This window comes from Parasteatoda tepidariorum, chromosome 4, assembly GCF_982258835.1.
Source record: "Parasteatoda tepidariorum strain Cologne lab strain chromosome 4, Ptep-v5.0, whole genome shotgun sequence".
Taxonomy (NCBI): domain Eukaryota; kingdom Metazoa; phylum Arthropoda; class Arachnida; order Araneae; family Theridiidae; genus Parasteatoda; species Parasteatoda tepidariorum.
This window is the reverse complement of record NC_141758.1, coordinates 35,246,920-35,265,455: the sequence shown is the minus strand read 5'-3', so window position 1 is coordinate 35,265,455 and position 18,536 is coordinate 35,246,920. Positions and strand designations below refer to the sequence as shown.

The following is an 18,536-nucleotide window of genomic DNA, read 5'->3' as shown; positions in this document are numbered from 1 at the left end:
TAAAATAAAATAATAATACTAATTTGCCGCCCTTAATGTGCATATTTTTTAAACTTCTCTTTTAACAAGGATTCTAAAAATATATATATTAGGATCGTGCAACACTCTTCTAACAAAAAATTTAGAAATTGTGGCAGCATTGTTTTCTAATAGTTAGAGACCTTAAAAAGAAAAAACAAGAATTATAATATTTTGAAATAAACTGAGAAGGAATTTGTGTAAATCATTTTCTGGTCTTATAATGTTTGTCATTTTCTTAAAAAACTTTTAAAACTCCCTAATTTTTGTAAAGATTACCAAAAATTTAAAATACGAGGTTCAAGAAAGTAATATATTCCGGCGTATAAGTCGACCACCTATTTTTGACTGCAAGTTAGCAAATTACTGGTATGCCGTGGTGCATATAAGTTGACCTCTGTCGATAAGTCGTCCCGCAGTGGACTGATCGTTAAGACACGGTTCCCAGCAGATCGCCGAAGTCAAGCATCACTGGCTGCGGGTAGGTGACCACTTGGATCAGTCTACGTAGGGACCGAGGGTGTGCGGTATGGGTCCTCGTTAAGCTGTTCTATCGTAAAGTGCTCGACTTCGCGTGCAGGTCGTCGGGCTACCGAAACGGGGGTGTCATCCCCTCTGCAGAGGATCAAAATTGTGATGGCATGTCTTCGGATCATCCTCAGGGATGCTTCCCAGACCGTCGCCAATAGCCCATTGTGCAGCTCTAGTGCGACGTAAATCAACTACAAATACAAAATACTGTGGATAAGTCAATTATTATTCCTATGGACGTCATGTGCCAAATGATGCAAGACGAGTGCTGAAGTGTAGATTCAAATATTTATGCAAAATCTTTTAAAAAGTGTGGAATTTCGAATTCTTTGGAGAGGGGTGAAGACAATTTTTTGTGGAACTTTGCAGATGAGATGAAGTAGAATCCATTTCAGGAGATCTGTATGACGACACTGCTAACGCTACTGTATCCAACACAGATGATGTTCTGGAATCTTTAAATTTGTAGTTTTATGTTTTAAACGTTTTCATTGCGTTATATTTTTGAGACACCTTTGAATAAATTAACTTTTCCTATTTTTACTTTTTTACTGAACATAATTGAAAGTATTGCTCCTAAAAAAACAATCTTGACATGTAAACAAAATGCAAAATTAATTGTACAGTGCGCAAAATAAAAAAAAATGGACCACTCTAAATAACTTTTGATCTAATGATCGGATCTTCAAGTTCTAGAACTCAATCTTAATGATTCGAGGGGTTGACCTGAAATATAATTAATTAGGGCAGACGATATTTTAAGTTACGAAATCAGACACAATTCAAAATTCTTTCGACCATTATTAAATAAAAAATAATAAATATTTACTTTGCATCTGGCAGGGAATTATCTTTGGATAAGCAAATTTTATAATTGCGTGCAAAACTTTTTCGATTCGCTTAAAACGTTCCAGAGATATGACGAAATTAGCGAACAATAAAATTAGCATTAAAGGATCTAAATTATGAACTGCTCTGCTGGCCAAACTATGGGAACCATATTTCCCAGATTTCGAATCAGTCGAAAAATGGGTATGTTTATTCCAAGAAAGTAGGTTTTTGTGTCTGATTTCGTAATTTAAAATATCACCTGCACTTATTAATTAGCATATTTAAGATCACCCCCTCAAACATTTAAGATAGATTCCAAGAACCTGAAGATTCAGGGTGTTCCGTTTTTTTTATTTTGCGCACTTTACATAACATATTAAAAAAAAATGAAATGGATAATTAAAAATCGCGATTTCTTTTAAATCTATATACGATGTTAGATACTTACAATTAAGAAGGCAGGACTGATGAATTTCCAGCATAGTCTCCAGTACAGACCAGGTTTATGACCTAGCATTTCTTTCACATTCTCACTAAATGGCCCAATACCTAAAAAGATATCAAGATTAAAAATTATAAAGGGTGTTACCCTGAACATCATAAAAAATAGTCAAAATTTGACGAATCGATATTGAAGATATTCACAGCTGACAATGTCATTTTAATCAAAACATAAGTGATATGGGAAAAAAAACATTAAAATTTGTCGAGGCAATGTAGAAGACTTTCACAATTGGTAATGTTAGTTGAACTGAAACATAAGTGACAAGGATTAGACTCTCTAAAATCGATGAGAAGACATCCAGAAAAAAATTGAAATTACGATCATCAAAACTTTTTTCTTAGTTGAATGAAATAGAAAGACATTTCTAGTGAATGTTTATTCCTGTTTAGCTGTTCACCATTTAAATGCAAAATTCAGTAAATGTCAATTTCCTACGCAGTCGATCTGATGAATGTCCGAAATTCAGTCATTAATATAATTTTTTTCGCTCCTGTAAATTATAAAATACTGGAAATTGAAGAAATTCATCAATGAATCCTGATTAAGGCTGTTTTCCGAAGGATCCTTCGTAATATGAAATGATGCTTTTTTGCAAATAATATGCTTATTTTTATGACTGGGGTGAGTTTCAAAATTGTTACACATGACTGTTTGGTCAAGTTTAGCCTATCTAAATCCAGCGCTGTCGTCGCTTGTATTTAAAATAGCGCAAAACCCAAATATGGAGAAAAGCCACAGGGAAAGCATTTGTGGTCTAATTTTTAAATATCCAATGCGACATTTCTGGGGCACATAAAAATTCGCAAAAACTGAAAATAAGGCAGTGATTTTTGATAGTCTTCAGTCTAGGTGAAAGAATGTCTCCAAATTGGCGATTTTTAAAAAAGTTTAATAACTTTTAAAATAAAAGTTATTTGTCTGTTCTGCATACTAGATATTTTTTCACTGCAAGATTATATATTTATAGTTTAAAATCGTAATTATCGTGTAGCTTCAAGTGTAAGGGACTTGAACTATGGCTTTTTTTTATTTTTCTTGGCGACAGAGCTTCGAAAAAGAGCTTAAGAAAAGTTCATTTATTGCATTTTCTGTTACAAACCTACAATCATTGTATTCTACATATGGTTACTTGTCGATAAAAAGCACCACAACAGCAGTATAATTTCGCACCAATTTTTTTGTATAAGTTTGAAGTTCAATTCATTTAGTTAAACGTTGAACCATGTCTTTAAATGCATATATCTTATTTCCTTTTAAGTGTCCATTGGTTTGGAGATAATTTTCGTTCAGTTTTGCATCAACCCCGTTTCTGGCTACCATGACAGTCTGTGCTGTCTTTGCTTTCAATAACGCCACTTTCGGGCTACCCAGGGCCGGATTAACCTATAGGCACACTAGGCACGTGCCTAGGGCCTACGAAATTCAGGGGCGTACGAAAAACTTGGGAGAAAAAAAAATTTTTGACAAAAATAATTTAGCTTTAAAAACAACAAGTGTATTTTGCACAAAATTATGAAGATACAAATAAAAATATAATATTTTTCGGTAATAAATTATTTTGCAGAATCTTATGATCTGATATATTACTTTTTTTGCGATTTTTGGATTCAACGAAATCTTGTATTATGCTATCGAATTCCAAACTACGCAAAATGTCGTATTCAATAGACATAAGTGCGAGCGATGCCAAACGATCTTGATTCATTGTTGAACGCAAATAATTTTTTATCAATTTCAATCTGGAGAAGGATCTTTCTCCTTCTGCATTTGATCCAAGAATCGACAAATATATTCTTAATGCAATGTGAACGTTAGGAAAAGTATTCACAAGTTTATCTTTAATTTGAGCCTTCAACATTTCTTGTGCAGATTTATGTTCATACAAATTTGAAAATAGTAAAAATTCATCTACAAAGTTTTCCTCTAAATCGGATGAGTAAATTTTCACCAAATTTTGCGCTTCTAGTTTAATCTCAGATTCTGACAAAATTTTGTGAACAAGAAAACCGAAATTATCTTACGAATCACTGTAAGCTTTACGCCTTTTAGTCATTTCTGAAAATACATCTAAAATGGCGTAAATATTTCTTGTAATTAATCTCACTGTTTTCTTTGCTGGTTTGTTGTTGTATTGTTGACGTGAAGTGTTTACATAGTTATCGATCGAACTAATCATAATGGTATTATCGATATCAACTGCAATATCGGCAGTATGTCGGTAATGTGTCCAAAAACGGCTATGCCTAGGGCCTACGAAAGGTATAAACCGTCTCTGGGGCTACCATAACAGTCTGTGCTGTCTTTGTTTCAATAGCGCTACTTTCGGGCTACCACAACTTTTGTTTAGAGTAACGAGACTGGTTTTTGGTTTATTTTCACATGTACTAGCTTATTTTATAATCCAAATTTGAGTGGGGTCTACGATTCTAAACTATTACCAGAAAATATTTTATTCAGCGTTCACTATACAGAATGTCGAGTTTTGCTGGAATAGGGAAATAAAAAAAAATTACATTCATCGTCCACGAAAGTGACTATGTAAATAAATGACGTTTCACTTGAAGATAACGATATTCACTAATTTCTGTCTTTCGAAGTAGTATAGACGTTTAAGACTGTTAATCGTGGAATATGGTTATACTTACCATACAGCCAAGCTACTCCAATAGCTTCAAACAGAGCAGAGAATAACAATGATATACTTGCGGAATAACTATCGAACCAATGCATGGTATAACCACCTCCCTGTAATACATGAAAGTGGCGGATTAGTTTTGATTTTATAATCAATAGAAAGAGGTTACAAATTAAAATAAAAATGCTACGGATACCACTGTGCGATCTTTACTTCTAAAAACTGTAAAAATAGTCCTAAAATTCGAAATGGATGTAAGAAGTATCACTAAGCCTTCCACTAACTCGTCGTTTATCAATTTTCCCTGTCAAACTGTACAGTTAAAAAACTGTACTGTTTGCTGTGCATAATAAATAATGTGTACTAAAGTAAAACATGCTGAAAAGCATGTTTTACTTTATTTTATACCTGACATTGAACAGCTGGTGCGTTTTTTTTTATGTTTAAGACCATCAATGTTCAGCTACATAGTCTAGCAATTTAGAACTTAACCCAGATGGCAGAGGTGGTTTGGTGAACTGTGGTGGCACAGAGGATAGACCGTTTACCTCCCAATGAGATGACCCTGGTTCGAATCCCAACGGTAGATGGATGATACGAATTCTGCTCCCGGCCCGCACTAACCACAGTGCTGACTAAAAATATTTTCAGTGGCAGGCGGATCATAGAGGTTAGAATCCCTTTGCTTTCTGGCTGACCGTGGAAGATTTTCATGATTTCAAATGCAGGTTAGTTCCATCAAAATGTCCTCCCCGAGGACTAGTTTGTCCCAATGCTTGATTCAAGAGTTCCCTAGTCTTCTAGGTTGGGTTCATAATTACAAGACAACGGAGTTGAGTGCTGGTAATTGAAAATTCAGAATTTTGTCGGCTGTTCCACGCCGATTATTTAAAAAGTCGCTAATTTATCGAACATTCCTTTCGAAAAACTTGCTTCCATAGAGAATTTTTTGACGGAATTAACCTGCATTTGTGTTACATGGAGAGAAAAAAAATGAAAACTTCCATGGTACAGCAAAGAGATTTCTACCAATAATCTGCCAACCATTGAGGATATTTTTTACATATTCTGGTATAGAAAGGGGAAAAAATGTTCTACACTGTGTAAGTAAAATTTTATTTATTTACTTTTTTGTCCGGAAAGTGACTCGTCCTTTAAAACGAATTTTTTTCCTTTAAAATGTTTATTGTCGATGTCTAAAAAATACAATATAAAAACAAGAGAACATTTGACTCTCACCATTGCATTTTTTTAAATTTTTTTAAAGCTTTTCTCCATTCCATTACTGTCATTGGTGCTTAAGAACGTGCTTAAGAAGTCAGTGTGATGTATGAAAGCTAAAATTTAATAAACCAATTTTCCCAATTTTTTTTCTCGCCTATGTACCCTCAAATGCTCAATCATGTTTTGGTGAAACCCTATTTTTGAAGGAAGTTTATTTAAAAATTATGAACAGATAAAACGACCAAAGAAAATCACTAATTGCGTTGAAATTATTTAATGTCACTAAGGAATTTTTTTCGTTGTTTCATCAATGATTGTCTTAAAATTGGTTTCCATGAAAGACAGTTAAAGTAACTGGTCTGGAATGGGAGCAAAATAAATTCTCAAAACGTGTTTGGTGGATGCCTAAGCTGGAAATGAAGAAGTTGAGAATGGTTAACGAAGAAATATATATATATATATATATATATATATATATATATATATATATATATATATATATATATATATATATATATATATATATATATATATATATATATATATATATATATATATAAATATTTCTTCTATATTAATTTAGAGATTTATTTTTTAAATTAAAAATTGAATGTACTACTATTACAGATTTGTAATTTAGATAATACTGTAGATAACATAGATTAATAATGTAGATAATGCTGCAAATGGTATATATTAATAACGTAGATTATGCAGAACTCCGTAAATACTAATATAGATTTTTATAAATGTATATTCTTTTCATAATTTATTCAATATATTGTTAATAGAATTTTTGTTTAAAAATTTTTTTTTTTCAATGGTATATTATTTGAATAATTTTATAAAAATAACTAAAAAATAATTATATAATGAATTATTGATTGTATTTATTACAGATAACAGATTTCAGGAATTATTTCTGACTAGAAAAAGCCCTAAGGCTTGGAACCCCTGTGAACCTTTCACGGAACCCAAGGGTTCAAAGGAACACCTTTGGGGAACCGCTGTGAAGAACGATTGTCACTTATTCAGTGTTCAAGGTGACTTAATTCTGTGGTGTTGAAGAACAACAAAAGTTTAATTTACTTTTGAATATAATTATTACTATTTATAACTATTTAATTTATGCATAATAAAATCTTCGATAAAGTTGTTTTTTTTTTCAAGAAAACTTTTAAAAAATGTGTCAGTTGAAAGAAATTATATAAATGGTTTGGTGACATCAAAAATTAAAAAAATCAATTATAATTTCCTCGGAGATTTTTAATACTTTTCTGTTCATTTATAAAATAGTGTAAAACACAAAGAACATAATATCTCCTAAATTTACCTATTGATGTTTAAATAGTGATAAATTTGAATTTAAAATTTCGTTATTGTGATTTCTAATCGGGTAATAAAAAAAAATCTACAACAAAAAATAAATATATTTCTCGAAATTCTTCAAGAAAATTAATCAATAAATTTTTTCAAATGCATAATTTCGTTAAAAAAAAATCTAATTTATCATGTGTTATTATCTCTTATAATTGGGAAAGATCTAACTTTTTATTCAAACTTTTTATTCAACTTATTAGAAATATCAAAAAGACATTTTTTTCCAACTGGTTTCCTTTTCTAAAATTCAACAATGCACGGATGTATTGTCATTGTTTACTACATCTATTTCTTTTCTGTAAGCAAAGATAACTATTTTAACAATATAAAGGCAAAAATATAATAAATAAGTCTTCCTTAACAATGACATTTTAATTGTTCTAGTTAACTTTTTCAATAATGGAAATTGTGTGATCAAAATTAAATTTCCACAGCGTCTCTTTGTCGAACGCAATCTGATTCACGCAAAGACGCATGTTGAAGTTCTCATTTTCAACATGAGCAAGCTCTATTTCTTCGAGGTTACATCCATAGCAATATTATTATTTCTCCTTTTATGTGCTGCATTTCAAAATCAATGGGATTTATACTCCTTTTTACCATCATTCATTGGATTCTTTGTATATGCTGTAGTGAAGGCAGCCATTGCTTACATCAGACAGCAAGAAATAATTGCAAATGGCGATGAAACATCAAGTGAGATAACTGCAGCTTCCACTGACGAAGGGTCTGAATTCGGAAGAGGTTATTTAGCCGATATCAGTGAAGGATCTGATTTAACATCATATGGCAGTGATAGAAGGGCAAAGGAGAATTTCCCATTTGTATCGCAAGAGCGAAGAGGACTTGATCAATTAGCTGTTGAGACTTCTTGTAGTACCGGTTGTAAAACATCAGGCAGTGGAACAGATTCTAGCCAAAAAGATTTATCCGACTGCTGCCAAACATTTGGAGAAGAATCCAGCAATAGCGAGAAAAGCAGAACTCGGAAAGAAGACCTTCTTCCCATGATCTCATATGGCGCATGGTTACACTGGGCTAACTTCAAACCGGTAGACGTGAACTCAGATGATACAAAAACATCCTGTTCTGGCCCTCACGTTTCATACTTTGCCACAGATTTTGAGAACGAGACACCCGACCCAGAAGTGCCGAGTCCCGATGAAAAGCCTGTATACAATTTTGAAGGTTTAATGATCTTGCACGATATTCTAACAGCAAGGGAGGAGCTTTTCAATCAGGTTGTATCGGATTCGGATATCAATAGTCTGGAAAGGGAAGAAATTGTTGAGACTCTTCAAGAAGAAAGCAAGACCATTGAAAGTACTGAAGAGTGTGATGTCGAAACAACAAAAAGAGATCTAGTAGAGTTACAACAGAAGCCAGAACGTAAACGTCGATTCTTCCACATCAGAGGAACGTCCATTCGAAGAGCTGGACACGCTGTACGAAATGCAAGCATAGGTTTCCTTAGAGCATTTGCTTGCTGCAGGAAGGAACAGAAGTGATCATTTTTGGACACCTCAACCTTGTGTGTTTCTTAAATTTGACTTATTGGTGATTTTCATGTTCTAAATTGGATTTCTTATATAAAATTATGGAACGAAAAAGGCAGTTCAGCGATTTTTGAAAGCACAACGGATTAGTGCCTTTTAAGATGGACATTAGACTGGAAATTGAAATAAAGGAAAAACACAGTCATGCAGAAATGTTAGGAGTTGATTTGAACGTATAAGATGTAAAGGGATGAATTTGCATAGAAATTTGGCAAGGCAAATCTGAAATTTGAAATAGTGCAAAGAGAAATTAAATGCAATACTTTATTTATTTATACAATTTGGCAATAGCGAACAACATTTTTCTGCAAAATATTAAATAGTCACCCAAAATTATCAGCAATATTTTGCAGGAATAAATTGAATACAAAATATAGGTAGTTTTACACATATTTCAAACAGCTGCACAATTATTACATTACAAAATCCCGTTCATTTATACTGAACATACTTTGGTGTTTTTGAAATTTACTTGTTCAGAATCACAAATATTTTACAGAAGAAGTATTACACATATATTTTTTTGTATGTATCTAAGAATGTTTAAACATGCAATACATACCATGTATATGTAGGAAAATATATTTGTCTACTGAACAAAATAAAGCAAAATTATAAAAAAACTTTCAAAATCAACTTTTTATAAAAATGGCTCTTGGAAAAATTTTAATTTCTGTAATAATTGTGCTGTTGTTTTGAAGAATGTGAAATTTATTCTCAGCTGTCAACTATTTTTAAAATATCATTGGAATCCGTCAAATATCAGATCTGACCTTGTACATTTCTTAACTCCTACTACTACTCAAAAAACTCATGGTTCACAGTGAAATAAAGTACAAAATATTGTGGATATTCATCGGACTGAATTTGACAACGAATGGTTCATGATTGTTGCGATGTTGGACTTAGTGGTTTCTGATTGTGAGATGATGGGCTAAGGGCTGGATTATTGAATGTTAGATGTCGGGTCATGCGATGGAATTTTGAATGTTAGATGTCGGTAAGCATGTGAAAGCATTTGAAAAATATGATATAGAAGAATATGATTTCTGTGACAAGTTGAGGTGTCAGCTATTATGTGAGTTATTCATCGGCTAATACGTATTTTTTCGGCTATTATTTCGGATATTTTAGAACATTTTGTGCAATCTGTGAATTTTTGTCCTATCTTGTGAAATTATAGGCTAATCTCTATTGTTTCAAGCATTTAAAGAATATTTGGAAAATAAATTCGCACTTGATTTGGCTTTTGAGTGCAATATTTAAAGTTTTGCAATATTCTTTGAATTTTATGATACAATGTTTTTTAGTGTTTGGGTAAACTTTGTTTAGAATTTCTTTCAAGTTTATAAGTAGGCTTTTCTCATTAAATGACTTCTTTCAGTGACATTATATCGCTCTTTCTGACCCATGAGTCAGGTTTCATAAAATCGCTAAGTATCAGACCTGACCTAGAACACCAAACACTCCACGAGCAGCTTCTTTTGGCGATTGTTTGAAGAGTGTTTTAGTGATTCATCCGTGTTCAATAAAGACAACAAACACTTGAGTCAATTAATGATCCGCGTGGTTTGTAACGTTACAGTGCCAGTTTCATACTTTATATCATTCATACTCATGCAAATTTTTGACCTTTGCCTTCTCCAAAAAATAAGAAAAAAAGAAATTTAATAAAAATTATAATTTTTTTAAAATGAAATTTTAATATTTTTTAGACCTTGCGATGTTTTTTTTAAGTTGATGAAAGAAATATTAATCCAATGTCAAACAATCCAACCTAATAATCCCGTATCCAACCTACGAATTTCATTCTTAAAGATCTAATTTAATATATTCAATAACAATCATACTAATGGATTTTTTTAGAAACAAAAATAAACCGCTTGTACAAAAACAAAATGAAGATGCAGCTTTAGGTGAAATGGTAAAACCGATTTAAAATGTCATTAAAAATGGGACATTTTTCTTAAATATAGTCAACAAATAAGCCGATCGGCCTGAGTAGGGGGCAGGGAACTGTCCTTGCATCAGAAAGGTTCTGGGTTCAAATCCCGCGCAAGGCATGGATGTTCTTTCCTTCTCAGTACTATCTGTCCTCACTGTGGGAGCGACGTTGGCCCACCTAATATGGTGCCCCTGAAAGAGAGGCCAACAAAATCGCCCTGTAAATGCCTGAATTGACGGATGTTAACACAGGTGGGCATGGAAGAAAAAAAAAGTAAACAAATAAAAATCAAAAAATTTAATACGATTTGAACGAAAACAGTACCCATAATTAGTGACGAAATATTAAAACAGTATTACATATCAGTCATATTTTTCGCAATTGAAAAAATACGTCACTGATTACAATACCCATAGGGAAAAAAATAAAATTGAAATATCTAAGGAAAAAAAATTGGTAAAGAAAATGAATTTCAATTTCTTCTCTCAAACGTAATCAGAAAAGAATAAAATTAATTATCTGAAAAGACTAAACTTTTATTTCAGATAGAAGATTGAGTAAGATTGCTTTCTGTTGCCATTCCTAATCTGAAATACAATTCATCGATTGATTTATGAAAACGTCATAAGGTAATAAACTCAAAATTCCACAAAAGACTTCAGATCTGCAAGATAAATTGCGCTCGTCTGCTCTGGGGAATCACGTACAGCTTTTATTGCTCCGACCCCTTACGATTCAATTAAGGTAGGAAAGAATCGTTTTGCATGAAGAGAATGTAGTCGTGTGTTTCGTCTGGATTTTCTGTTTTATCCTTTCCCAATCGTTCAATTTTATCGTCTGAACAAAATATCGTCTGAATGAATCTAAAGTCTTATTTCCTTCTTTTTTTTAAATCGTAATTTTCCCCCTGTTATTAAAGGAATTTATATTTTAAAAAAATAACATTTACTTTGACGTATAGCGGTAATTTAAAATCGTCTGATTTTTTCCTCTCACATAGGGACATAAATTATATATTTACATAAAAAACAAACAAGCTTGAGTATGACTAGTTAAATATTTTTACTTAATTTTATTTTTATTTAAAGCAGGGTTTTTCTTTAAACGATAGAACAATACAAGTTGTAATGAAAAATTTTAGTTCCAATTTATAAATATGTAAATAAAATTATTACCATCATAATTGCATCCATGTTAATTAGAAATTTGCTTATTTCCGTGTCATATTTTAAAAAAGGTTGGATTTTCGAAAATAAAATAGGCTTCAAAATCTCTCTTACAACAATTGGTATAAATTTTACACGAATTTAAATTACGCCAATTTTAATTGGCGAAAAAGCTTAGGCGGCTGAAAGTAAACATACGACTTGAATGGTAAAGCTTGGTAAACATGCGACTGCTAAAGATTATAATGTATAGATACAAAAAAATGTTGTTTACAAGACATGTTTTCTTAATTTAAAATTCCTTTTATGTGTAACGACAAAGTATATTAAGGCTATATTGTTGTAACCAACTCTTACGTGTTTAACAACTTTGAAAATTGAGGGTTTAAAAAATGCCGCTTTTCCACAAAGTTCTTCAGTTTTAAAACACACTCACCCTTGTGACGTTTATGATGGTCATGCTGAATGATGTGAAGAGGACGACAGACGTAAAAATCTCTCGACTGTATTTCCGGCGATCAAAAAAATCCTTGAATTCATCCATAAGTCCAGTTATTACTGATTCAAGACCGCCCATCTGAAAGACACAATTTCCATAAGGAACGATTTTATTTTAAAAGAGATTTTCAACGATTAATCACTGTTGAATTCGCTGAATTATTTGACAATAAAATAGGAAATATGAAACTAAACTAATATAAAAACGTTATCATCTTACACTATCATAATCTAGGTTTCCTTCTAGAAAAACAAAGTTCTTAATCCACAAAACTCTTGCCCGGCCAGTCTTGACACACGCTTCTGAAGCTTGGACAATGACAAAACGGGCGGAAAATTGTATCGCAATATTTGAGAGAAAAATTTTGCGGGTATACTTGGTGGTGTAAATGAAACTTCTGAAGCTTGGGACAATGACAAAACGGGAGGAAAATTGTATCGCAATATTTGAGAGAAAGATTTTGCGGGTATACTTGGTGGTGTAAATGAAACTTCTGAAGCTTGGGACAATGACAAAACGGGAGGAAAATTGTATCGCAATATTTGAGAGAAAGATTTTGCGGGTATACTTGGTGGTGTAAATGAAACTTCTGAAGCTTGGACAATGACAAAACGGGAGGAAAATTGTATCGCAATATTTGAGAGAAAGATTTTGCGGGTATACTTGGTGGTGTAAATGAAACTTCTGAAGCTTGGACAATGACAAAACGGGAGGAAAATTGTATCGCAATATTTGAGAGAAAGATTTTGCGGGTATACTTGGTGGTGTAAAGGAAACTTCTGAAGCTTGGACAATGACAAAACGGGAGGAAAATTGTATCGCAATATTTGAGAGAAAGATTTTGCGGGTATACTTGGTGGTGTAAATGAAACTTCTGAAGCTTGGACAATGACAAAACGGGAGGAAAATTGTATCGCAATATTTGAGAGAAAGATTTTGCGGGTATACTTGGTGGTGTAAATGAAACTTCTGAAGCTTGGACAATGACAAAACGGGAGGAAAATTATATCGCAATATTTGAGAGAAAGATTTTGCTGGTATACTTGGTGGTGTAAATGAAAACAGTAACTGGAGAAGGAGATTTAACTTTGAACTGTACAAGATTTATATACAACATGATATAATTAAATACATTAAAATAACTAGAATGAATTGGATCGCCCACGTGATTCGAATGAGTGACGACAACACAATAAAAAAGATACTGCTTTTTAGACCCACTGGAAAAAGAAAGCGGGGAGGGCCGCGGTTGAGATGGGCTGACTCAGCGGAGTCTGATTTTCTCGCAATTAATGAAAAGAATTGGAGATCAGAGATAAATCGGAAGTCATCATGGAGAAATCTTCAGAGGAAGACATTGGCTCACATTAGGCTGTCTGGCCAACTATGATGATGATGATCATCTTACACTATCATAAGCTTCTTACCTCATCCTAGTTGGGGTTGTACTGTACATCTTTTACTAATGTGGAGAAGAGCAGGAGATATGCAGTTTGGCGAGAGTCTGGGATCGAACCAGGGACCTATGGTTCCGTAGACGGATACGCTAACTGCTGTGTGATGGGCAGCTTCTATCTAAAACTTCATAACTCCACCTGGTTGGGGGTATACCTTTTTTTCCGTGGTGGTTGTGGTGGTTAGATCATCCATCGACTGACGCAAAAGTTCAAGGTTCGATTCCAGTTGGTTCCAAAGAGCATCTCTCCTCCACGCATCACGTGAAGCAAGCTTACATTCTGTTAATTTTAAATTTATTTGGGTAGCGTGGAAATGGAACTCACCGCACTGTCCAGACCTAGGCTGAGTAGCATGATGAAGAAGAGAACAGCCCAGAACTGACCACCGGGTAAAGTTGCTATGGCTTCAGGATACACCTGGAATACAAGACCATGACCTTCCGTGGCCACTTTGTTGATGGGCACTCCATGTTTGTGGGCCATGTAACCAAGGAAAATGAAGATGACGAACCCACTGTAGAAGCTTGTGAAACTGTTCACAGCTGTTGTCACTAGACAATCCCTTAAAAAGAAATATTCAATTATTTAAGTCAGTATTAACAAGTTTTTAAAGTGTCCCTCGGAAACCTTATTTTTGGTCCGTCATTTTTTCTTTTAAATACTTTGTGTTGTGAATAATAAGGGGAAATTTATTTTAATACAAGCGAAATGTAAAAATCCCAAATGTTTGCTACAATTTTCACTTCAAATTTATTTTTTCAAAGCGAATTCAGTAATTCAGCGAAGCAATTAAGAATTAAAGTGGTGCGTATCTGCACCTTTGGCCAAATCATTGGGTAAACCATTTAGTTGAACGTTAGTTTTCTTACGGCAGTTGCTTCATTTTTATTTCAATTACAGCAACAGGGCTTGTAACTTTAATCCATCATTGAAACATATGATTGATTTCAAATACAATAATTATGAATTTTCCACAAGTCGAATTTTTCAATAACCATTTCAGGCTGAAAAAAAAAGAAAAAACACAGCTAGGTTAGTTTAAACATTTCTCAACTTCTAAACAGAAAGTGTTGTTGAAAATCAATAGTTCAATTGCTAATATTTTATAGATGTCTTCAGAACCTTTGAAAATGGCAGAAATTAGTGAAAAAAAATTTGTCACATTGTTTTTTCCATTGAAATGGTGCGTTGACGCACTCTTGGCCGAAATGAGTTAAAAAGGAAAAATATTATAATAGGCTGTATATAAAAAAATATAAGTTGAAAAGGAAAAATGTTATAACATTTTTTATTAATAAATAATTAATTTATACAATATGTAGTTAAATAAAATTACCTGTAGCAATTGTTGTGAAAATTATTGTATGATGCGTATGTTAAATGCACTCCAAAACCTACTCCTACTGAAAAGAACACTTGCACAGCAGCATCTACCCACACCTGAAATAAAATTTTTCAGTTTTATTTTCAATAAATTATGAAAATTTCATTTTTCTCTTAAATTATGAAATTTTTTGCTTCATGGGCAAAAGTCTTAAAGGAATGCTATAGTTGCCAACTCCGATATTTTACATCCCCACAATAGTAGGATGAAATCATATGCATATTATTGAATAAAGCTAGTATGAATATTTTATCTTCGCTAGCATTAAAATAAACCCGAACTGATTAGCAACTCTTTCATATCAACTAGGATGCCACGCTGCGTTCATGTTGTTGTTGTCTCATGCCACTTGTATATTTTAGTCTAATTTTATATGTATGCTGGTACTCTTTCGAAAATAATGCTCTAAAAATGGGCAATATTTAGATCTAACGAAACTTTTCATTTATACATATTTCATTCAATTTATATGCATTACGATATAAGCCCACCGAAGGCCACGGTTACTTCGAAATAGCATTTCGAACAAATAATTGACAGAAATTCTCTGTATTCGCAATTATAAATTTATGTGTTTGCAGATACAACATCTTTATTCCAGTTCATAAAATGTACAAAAACCAAACAACTAAGAAAATGAAAATAAAAGATTGTAACAAAATAGATAAAAATATAGGTAGCGTACCAGAATTTAAAAAAAAAGCTATATTCAATAATCATCGTATTTCTGGCCAATCCCCGTTGATAATGCCACACTCTGCGGAGTTAATTATTAAGAATTAATTAAATTAAATTTCAGCTCCAAATTATTACGTTATTTGCATACATTTATAGAAAGAATTAAACAAAATTATAGAAAAGGTAATCCAATTGCAATTTTTCTTCCTGCCCAGCTTATAGTTTACTTTGCTTAAGCTTTTCGATGCCAACGTGAGAAAAGCAATTTCATCGCTTTTCCTTTTGACAATAATTGCATCATTGTTTGCAGCATTGAGCAATCTTTCAAATCTCATTCTATTAACTCGAGAAGGTCTCCACACTTTGACAACATTCAATAAAAGAGGTTGTTAGTGTAACGCTTTTTGTAAGTAAAACTTGGTAAAAGTTTTCAGCAATGTCCTTCATAAGACGAACAACCTTATTTTCTTCGCTCATGCTTGGATCATGACGATTACATTTTATGTATTGTAGATTTTTTCCACGCTTATCAAACAACATACTTAAAAACTGAGGTTTAATAAAATTTAATTCTACATACCTGTGAGTTGAACAGCTTAGAGATATCTGGATTTATGTAATACTGGACCCCCGAAGCTGCTCCCGGAAGGAAAGCACCTCGAAATAGCAATATAGTCAGAATGACGTAAGGGGCAGTCGCTGTCACCCACACCACCTGTTGGACAAACAGAAAAAATTATAAAACATTTTTGAAATTGTGTAGTTAAGATATAAGTCTAGAACAATTTGATGTTAAAAAAATAGAACTAATTTCTCAGATAACAAAATTTTTTCGGATAAGCGTACTCTGGAACTACACAAAAACATAAAATGATTTTTAATCCAGTAAAAAGATGGTTTCAAAAAGTGATGGCACGAACTCAAGCTCATGAATTAATGGATATCACAGAAATATAGCCTCAAATATGATGAAATAAGGCGGCACTTATAAAGGATTTTATACAGAGTATGTCTATTTATATCAATTTGAATTGACTGTTACAAGACCTATACAAATTTCAATTAAACTTTTTTAATAACGGTGAGACTTCAAGTGACTCCTTTATTTAATCAGTTTTAAAAATATTTCGTGCTTTTGCTTTCACTATTTTGAATTTCATTTATTTTATAATACTATGAAAGCTCTTTCAAATGCATCTAAAGAGCTTGTCGAAATAAAACTTTATATATATGTTTTTTTACAGCAATGTAGGTCTTTAAACAAAAGCTGTTTACAAGGTTGTTGATAATGTCTTTTAGAACCTATAAATCCCACTCTATTAAAAAATTCAAAATCTCGGGAGACTTCTGGGTAGCGGTGGAGAGCTACAAATAGTCGGCTAAGTGCATCCCATACATGCTCTATGAGAATCAGGTCTGGAGTTCTGTATGGCTACTCTTTTCTCTGAGCATCTTCGGCCTCAAGGTACTCTAATCATACCCTGTGAGAAAATGTGTTGTCATTCATATAAATAAGCGAGTTTAAAAAGCTTCTCTGAATAATCTTATGTAGTTGCGAAAGATTGATAGGTTGGTGCTTTATTTATGTCGCACTAGAGCTGCACTAAGGGCTATTGGCGCCGGTCTCGGAAACATCCCAGAGGATGATTCAAAGATATACCATCACAATTTTGATCCTCTGCTGAGGAGAGGATTCCTCTGCTTTGGTAGCCCGATGACTTGAGCGAGAAGTCGAGCATTTTACGGTAGATCGGCAGTTTAACGAGAACCGATACCGTGCAACCTCGCTCCCTAGACAGGCTGATCAAAGTGGTCACCCACTTGCTGACTGACCGCAGCCAGTCACTTCGGTGCTCTACTGAAAGCCGTGTCTTTGCGGGTTTACTGCGGGACTAGTTGCGAGGGAAGAGCTTGATTATTTGCTCAATAAGACGAATTTGCTGTTTTTCTCAAGAACCTCTTTGCATGTAATTATTTTACAATTTTGCAGAATTTAGAGTTGGTAGGTTTTGAAAATTACGCTTTTACAAAATTTAATACATTTTGATTGATTGTTAGTATTTAAATGAGAATACAAATGATCAAATAATGTGATCAATAATAATACCTTTCCGGATGACTTGACCCCTTTGAAGAGAGCAAAGTAGAGAATGACGAAGACGGAAAAGACGCACAGAACCAGCTGCCATTTTGGTGCACCTAAGTCATCAAAACCAGAGCTCAGGTGAAGTTCAAGGACTCCCCGACTAAAAAATAAATAAATAAAGTAAAAAAATAGAAAGAAAATACAAGATTATATCTGAATCAAGGTACGATATCGAGACAAGTAACAACAATAAAATTGTCTAACAAAATTCTTAGGAAAAGCAATCTGAATCAAATCTTTGTAAACATTGTATGATGAGCTTGAAGTCAGAATATATAGCGAAGTTAGAATATATAGCGACAATGAAAGACAGAAACTTCTGTTTGTCCGCCGTGCTATATCTTATGCTTCTCAGCTAAGCGTGACCACTCATTCTCAAAAAACTCATTCTTTAGGGAGTGAAAGAATATATAATAACGTTTGCACTGACGTACGTATGTATTAAATACGCTTTTACAAACTTTAAGCGTCATTATGGAAAACGTTTTTCATATCGCAGATTCGAGAAGTTCAATTTGCCATCGATTTTATTAATAATTTTTCAATATGTCACATTGTTGTTGTTGTTGAGGTATGCCTGT

At 33.0% G+C, this 18,536-nt stretch overlaps 1 protein-coding gene across 4 annotated transcripts in view; it reads right to left on the bottom strand.

Moving 5' to 3' along the window:
* Positions 1 to 18,536, bottom strand: part of LOC107445150 (sodium-dependent dopamine transporter) — a 171,032-nt gene that overhangs the window by 16,091 nt on the left and 136,405 nt on the right. For all 4 annotated transcript variants that reach the window (XM_043053562.3, XM_043053561.3, XM_087160910.1 and 1 more), the window contains exons 6-12: positions 17,917 to 18,055; positions 16,390 to 16,524; positions 15,084 to 15,187; positions 14,072 to 14,309; positions 12,228 to 12,368; positions 4,531 to 4,630; positions 1,829 to 1,929 (exon numbers count right to left, since the gene is read on the bottom strand). In XM_043053562.3, coding sequence (XP_042909496.1) covers positions 1,829 to 1,929; positions 4,531 to 4,630; positions 12,228 to 12,368; positions 14,072 to 14,309; positions 15,084 to 15,187; positions 16,390 to 16,524; positions 17,917 to 18,055 — 958 coding nt within the window. The remainder of the gene's footprint in view (positions 1 to 1,828; positions 1,930 to 4,530; positions 4,631 to 12,227; positions 12,369 to 14,071; positions 14,310 to 15,083; positions 15,188 to 16,389; positions 16,525 to 17,916; positions 18,056 to 18,536) is intronic.